The sequence below is a fragment of the Myotis nattereri genome (genome assembly GCF_964212035.1).
Source record: "Myotis nattereri genome assembly, chromosome: 11".
Taxonomy (NCBI): Eukaryota; Metazoa; Chordata; class Mammalia; order Chiroptera; family Vespertilionidae; genus Myotis; species Myotis nattereri.
Genome location: NC_138086.1, coordinates 27,708,903 through 27,716,164, shown reverse-complemented (window position 1 = coordinate 27,716,164; position 7,262 = coordinate 27,708,903). Strand labels below are relative to the sequence as shown.

At 38.5% G+C, this 7,262-nt stretch overlaps 1 protein-coding gene across 2 annotated transcripts; it reads right to left on the bottom strand.

The window, feature by feature from the left end:
* Positions 1-724: 724 nt before the first annotated feature.
* On the bottom strand, positions 725-6,561 carry CHRM2 (cholinergic receptor muscarinic 2; the record flags this gene model as incomplete). Of its 2 annotated transcripts, XM_081102285.1 has the most annotated exons (2): positions 725-2,720; positions 5,165-6,561. In XM_081102285.1, the coding sequence occupies 2 exons, from the start codon at positions 6,559-6,561 to the stop codon at positions 2,258-2,260; spliced, it is 1,860 nt and encodes a 619-aa protein (XP_080958411.1). In that variant the 3' UTR covers positions 725-2,257. The 2 variants fall into 2 exon arrangements, with proteins under 2 accessions (XP_080958411.1, XP_080958412.1); XM_081102286.1 differs by lacking the exon at positions 725-2,720 and having other exon boundaries at positions 3,143-6,561.
* Positions 6,562-7,262: the final 701 nt, after the last annotated feature.

The window sequence follows — 7,262 nt, the reverse complement described above, 5'->3', positions numbered from 1 at the left end:
TGGTGTAGAGAGAATACAGCAATTCACAAGAGTCGATTGTGGCTTGAAAGAAGAAATTTAGGACATGAATAGGCATTGGACTATGTTACAAAATTTGGAACAAAACTGGAGTTCATTGAAAAAAATATTTCTCCCACTGCATGTGTTGTATCTAAAGATTAACATAAGTTTTTCAAATATTCAATGTTTATGATTTTTCTATTAAAATGCAAGCATCTCTTAGGATTGCACACCCAAAATCATAACAATATTTGCTAAGAACTCATGCTATTAATGGGCCACGGAAAATGTTCTGGGGAATGTGGGTAGGAAGATAGGAAAACAAGTGCTGTGCAAAAAATGTAGAACACAGAGACAAACCTTCTCTTTTTCAATTTCTTGGAGAAACTTGCACCGTAACATTACACTAAGAGTTATTGTATAGGGTGTTGTATTGGAAAGAGTGGTTTATAAAATATAGTGCTTGCACAACTTTTACCTTGGTTTTCAGAATGCAAACCATTCTGAAGGTCATCCTTTCTTCCTGGGATGATTAGTTTTTATTTGACAAAAATCAGTTACTTTGGAGTTGAGCAAAGCTGTATGTCAATGACTTGGTTGCAATCTCATCAGGCAATCAGACATGAGATCAACACAGCTGTTGGGACTGTAACAGCCAGGAAGGTTCTAGTCAGAGGCCAGAAAGAGAGGAGCAAAAAGCATTGTTGAAACATGGGGTGACACCAGCAAAGGTTTATTAATATATTCTTTCAAGAGATATTTAAAATCAATGCCATGCTTTCAAAGAGTATAAAACATTTTAGTCTTAATATGGGTAGGATTTTGGCTGTTCTTACACCTCTTCCTTCAAAAGCAAGTACTACTTTCTTTGAAAAGTGGGCATATAAAAGCTTATCTTGTGACTCTGAAGCAACATATACCATATTGCATACTAAGATTTTTGTGGATAATATATTTATTTGCATACAGAAATATGTATTTCTATTATACATTTCATTGCTTTATTTATAGAATATGTATATTAAGCATACAGCATAGCCCAGGAAGATACATTAAATAAGCACACAGTTCATGCTGCCGCGTGCACCCTCTTAAGAGAAGCATATTGGAGAGGCATGGTATTGTATATACATGCTGAAAATACACTTTGCACAAGTCATCTGGCTTGGGGTGCTTCCCTAATCTATTTGCAACACCAATGCTGTGGCTGTTGAAAGGGATATTATCAAACTGGGGAAAAGGCAAGTGTCAACTAAGTAGGAGAAAATAAATGTAGATTGCATCTCTACAGGTATATTGTCATCAGTTTGAACTCCCATTTCCCCCAATATCAGATCTTCAGGATTAAAAAAAGCAGTGAATGGACAAAGAGTAGGAGTATGTGGGACCTCCAGCTTCCACATCCACGCTGGAAAGCTAATCTCACGTGACTTATTATTATTTTAGATTGTACTTTTATTTTTAGAGCAGTTTTAGGTTCACAACAAAATTGAGTGAAAGGTACAGAAGATACAGAGAGTATTTATATACCCTCTGGTCCCCACACACGCACAGCCTCCCCCACTGTCAACATCTGCATCAGAGTGGTACATTTGTTATAAGGGCTGAATCTACATTGGCACATAATTCTTTTCATTCAACGTCCATAGTTAGCATTGGGGTTCCTTCTTGGTGTTGTACATTCTATAGGTTTGGACAAATGTAAAATGACTTACTAGATTTTGTTTTAACACAGGATCTGCCATTAGATTAATGATGAACTGGTAAAAGGGTAATCATTTCTCTTTTTTTTTTTTTTTTCAAGAAATGACCTGGCATTTTCACATATTTAATCTCCTCTTCTTATAAGACCACTCTGTGATATTTACATTATTGCTAGGAGAAGAAATTCTTGACAGATATGCACCTTTCCAGTGAAAACAAAGGAGATGAATCATACTGCTTCTGAAAGAGGCTCTTAATGTTTTTGAAAGGACAAATGTTAGCTCCAATAGAAACTGACTACATCAATACAACCATTTTAATGGCCAACTACTGAAACCTCAATTGACGGGATTCTGTGGCAATCTAATCAGGCACTAAGATGTTGGAAACAATGTGCTATGTGCCTGGTCTGGTGATTCTGGATATGTAGATGTGGCCTGTGTTCCCAATCTATGAATTACAAGTACGCCAGACTCAGTGGATGATAGTGTGTCTGAATCCCGATTGGTGAGCATTATCTTTTTCAAACAGGTGAGCAATTTGCATTGATATTCTAATTGTGATACAGGATTATTTCCCACTTATACAAAGCAAGCTCTAGAATCCCTTGAAACAGACCAGGGTTTCTCAACTTCTGCACTATTGACATTTTGAGCCACATAATTTTTAGTTGGGGCAGGTGGATGGGGCTGTCCGACGTAAACTGTTTAGGGGCATCCCTGGCTTCTATCTCACTAGATGCCAATAGCCCTTCCCCAAGTTGTGACAACCAAAAATGTCTCCATACATTATTAAATGTCCCCTGTGAGGGGGGCAAAGTTGGCTTGATCCCCAGTTGAAAGCCACTGAAATAGACAAATCCAGCAGTAGTTAATGCAAACCTTTGAATCCAGTCTCTATATTTGTCTAAGCATCTACCATTTTCAGTATTCTTTCCATTTTTTTTATTCCGGTCGACAAAACTTCCAAGATGTTTCAGTCTATCTTCAATTCCTTTCTTCAATCCTTGATGCTCTCTTTTTCAATAACAGGTGGCGAAGACCAAAAATAAAAGGAACAAAGGGAAGGATGCAATGACAATGGCGAGTAACAGGCAATTTGACTCAAAGTGAGTTGGACTGTTGCTTACAAGAGACCAGAATCTGGAATTCTCAATCCTTGGATCCAAAGAGTTCATTCCACTAAAGCTGAATCTACATCATAGTAGTGCAAGTTAGTAAGTGAAACATTCAGCCAGTCAATTGTTTTGTTTAAAGGGAACCAAACACTCTATTGGCTTGATGCTCCTTCCACACAATTTATTCCTGGATTTGATGAAATAAAATACAAATAAATATTAATTTAAAATGTAAATGTTTACATTGACATCATTGTAGTGTGAAGGAATCTGTCTGAACTGATGCTGTGTGTTTATACATGAAAGATTTTTTTTGGGGGGTGGGGGGGGGGCGGCCGCGAGGGGGAATGACTAAAGTTATTCAACTAGGAAGTTATTTTTATAAAGTTAAATTAAAACATTGTTGGCAATTTGCTTCTTCCTGGCTGTTCTTTTTGTTGTTGTTTGTGTTGTGCTTTTGGTTAACTCTCAAAATTGTTGAGATGCCATCAATGAGGCAAGTCACACAAAATAACTAAATTGCTAATGTCTAATACTGATTTAGTCGTCATGCAGCTCACATAGATAGATAACTGGTCAAGATGAAGACCATAAACCTAAAAGGCAGACTGTGAAATTTGAAAAAAGTTTTATAACTTTTATTTCCATTGATTGAGTCATCTTTAGAAAATCTAATTGGAAGGCTACAGTGAATATAGTAAAACAAAGGAGGAATGAAAATAACTAGTTAAATCATGAATAATATAATCATATATTTATTTGGGGTACCAAATAAAAAGTATCTACATGGAGAAGATTCTTTAAAGCCACTGTTTGGGTATTAGTTCCTGACATGACGTTCTGATGGTCTAGTATTAGAGACATGTGAGAATGACCCAGGTACAGCCACTACATTCTTCTTTCAGATTCTGCTGAGCTCACCTGGCCTGTTTAAGTTATCCACTACATGTCTGTCACAGAGATTACTATACTTCTATTGATGGAATTTTGAAGTTAAAAATTTTTAGGGAGAATTGACAGTTGAGGAATGAGGAATATATGGTTTCAGTAAATGTTTTTTAATTGCTTATTTTTTTCTCTCCATTGGATCATAGGGTGGTTCTAAACAGCCTCATGAGCTGAATATTGGCTTTCAGAAAGCATTGAGGGGAAGGTCTTAATTTCTTGGGATTGACCCAGAGGTCACTGGTGCCACGGGAGTATATTAATTCTATTCAGAATTCAAAATGAAAAAGGCAGCATGTTCTTCCTGCTGACAAAGGCCAGAAGTTCATGTTTTACACGTTAGCATTTCACATGCGGGTCAGGCAGATTCAGGTTGAAACAGAATGTCCTTTTAACCACCCATTTTCTTATCTGAAAATTTGCCTGGCCTCAGTAAACTTTCTCCAACTTTAATGACAACTATTTAATTTGATAAAACCTCAATTTAAAAAAAATAACTTTGGCTTCTCAAACATGTTTATGTATTAGGGAGACTATTCTATTAAAATAAGAAGCTAGTTTGGGAGAAAATCAGATTGGTGAAACCATTTCCTATAAAGGATCATAACTGAACTATATCCTTATAGGCTGTTATACCACCAAAAAATGCAAAGGACACAGTGATCAGGGGTGAAATGCCCCTTTTTCATGGCTGTCTCAGGTTTAGTGCAAGTCCTCTATAATTTGCCCTCACACAGTGTAGAACAGTACAAAAACAAATGCCAGAATGAGAAAAATAATGATGTGGTCTCATTGGGCTTTTTGTTTGTTTTCTTTTGATGTGAGGAAAAGCAAAGGTAAAAAATAAGCATTTATAATATTGCAACCCTCCAGGTAAAACCATAAGAAAAGAAGAGTAATATATGCTTAGCACTCTGAGGTTGTTTCTACGCTCTTTTTGGTTTTATTTCTTTACTTCTCTATGGCATAATGTCTATTTCCTTATGTTTAAGTCTCCGTGTTAGCTTGTAACTGTAGCCTTTCATTGACTTATATAAATACATGGGAACAACAACAAAAAAGGAGCAAGGTTAGTATTCTTCTTGTGCAGAAACTGATAAAATTGCAGATTCAGAAGCCCTTCTTCAAGAGACAGAAAGTGTAGAGCATTCTTAAATCCACATGTTCAACGTGTGGCTTTCATGGTCTCATTGCTCCTACATTGGCAGGGCTTATGAGGTGAGAGTTTCCCAAACTGGAGCAGAGGCACAAAAGAGTGTCACTTTTGAGCTCCTTAACTGCACATCCATAATAAGACTATAAAGTGCAATGGCAGAGATTTTAAAACTAGCTCTTTTACCCCTCTTCTTCTTCCCAAGTTCCCCGTGACCACCTTCCTTCATCCCGAAGATGTTTTACCTCGTTGCGCCTATGTTCTTGTAATGACACATGAGAAGGTGCTTAAAGGTCTTCTTGAAGGTGGCATTGCAAAGGGCATAGCAGGCGGGGTTGATAGTGCTGTTGATGTAGCAAAGCCAGTAACCAATTGTCCACACCGTGTTGGGGATGCAGGGCGCACAGAAGGTGTTGATAAGCACCATGACGTTGTAGGGGGCCCAAGTGATGATGAAAGCCAACAGAATAGCCAAGATTGTCCTGGTCACTTTCTTTTCCCGGGAAGGAGGGGGCTTCTTTTTTGCAGGCTGCTTAGTCATCTTCACGATCTTGCGAGCGACCGTGTTTTGTTTTTCATCTCCGTTCTGACCCGAAGAACCAACCAGCTCCACGGTGGTATTAGTCGGGGCACACGAGTCACCCTTTTGGGTCTTGGTGACGATTTTGATACATGTTTGCTTCGAGTTCTCATCTTTGGAATAGCCCAGGGAAGTAGACACTGTGTTTTCATCCTGGGTGATTTCATCATCTCTCATGTTAGAGGCCACAGCACTGACGGAGGTGGAATCGTTGGAGCTTTCCTTCTCCTCTGCCTGGACACAGTTTTCAGTCACCGCATCTCTGGGGGCTTTGCCATTCTGCATTTTGTTGTGTTCCAGGCCGTCATCACTGCCAGGCATGTTGTTGTTGTTTGGCTTCACTATCCGTCCTTGGACCAGACTTGGAGACACTGGATCTTGGTTGGCCGCAGGCTCCTTCTTGTCCTTCTTTATCCTGCTCTTACTGGCTCGGGAGATGTGCCAGTATAACACGGCCATGATGATCACTGGCAGGTAGAAGGCTGCAATGGCAGTGCCGAAGGTGACAGCAGCGTTGGAAAAAAACTGGATGTAGCATTCCCCATCCTTCACAGTTCTCACCCCCACAATGAACTGCCAGAAGAGAATCGCCGGCGCCCAGAGGATGAAGGATAGGACCCAGGCAGCTGCAATCATCATACCTGCCATTTTCGTGGTCCGCTTGACAGGGTAGGTGAGCGGTTTTGTGACACAGAAGTACCTGTCAAAGCTGATAATGAGCAGATTCATCACGGAGGCATTGCTGACCACATAGTCCAGGGCTAGCCAAAGGTCACACACCACAGGTCCCAAAGGCCAGTAGCCAATCACAGTGTAGAGGGTATACAAGTTCATGGAGAAAACACCGATGATGAGGTCAGCACAGGCCAAGCTGAACAAAAAGTAATTGTTGACGGTCTGGAGGTGGCGGTTGACTTTAATGGAGACCATGACCAGTATGTTCCCAATAATGGTCACCAAGCTGAGGGATCCAGCCACAAGGACAATAAACACCACTTCAAATGTCTTATAAGGACTGGTCAGAGCCAGGCCATTGTTAGAGGAGTTTGTTGAGTTATTCATTTTGTGTTCTCTAATCAGTAGCCAAGTAGCCAAATAAACATCTAAACCTGTAAGGAAATAGAATAAAATTAACGAATATAATATAAACATTGCTTTAAAATATATCAGACTTCTTCTTTTGAACCACATTTACCCAAATCCTTCTTTTTTCCTACCTGTTTATTGTACCTACCTGCCCCAATTAAAAGGATGATTCAAAAGATACTTTCAGGCTGGCAATGTATTTAAAGTCTGATAATGTTTTCAATGTGATCATATCTTGATAAGAATATGTCTGTCATCTATCTATCTATCTATCTATCTATCTATCTATCTATCTATCTATCTAATCTATCTATCTATCATCTACCTCTATCATCAATCAAGTAAACTGAGCATAATGTTCATGAACTGAACTAAATAAACCAAAATTTATAGAAAACTTTACAAAGCATCAAGAAGTTTCGGATATGGACAAAATTATGGAAGAAAGCATAAAGCTTATAATATTGAGTTGTGACTTTTATAGTCAATAACTCCTTTATACCTGGTAGCTCTACAACTTTTTTATAAGACTAATAATGATAATAAAGATAATATAATAACACTTTATTAACCAATACACTTCACCCAAGAAGTATCATTTCCTTGACTTCTGTTTTACACTTGCAGTCAGTATCACATATTAGCATTTCTAATATTCCACATATTGCAAGGAAGTT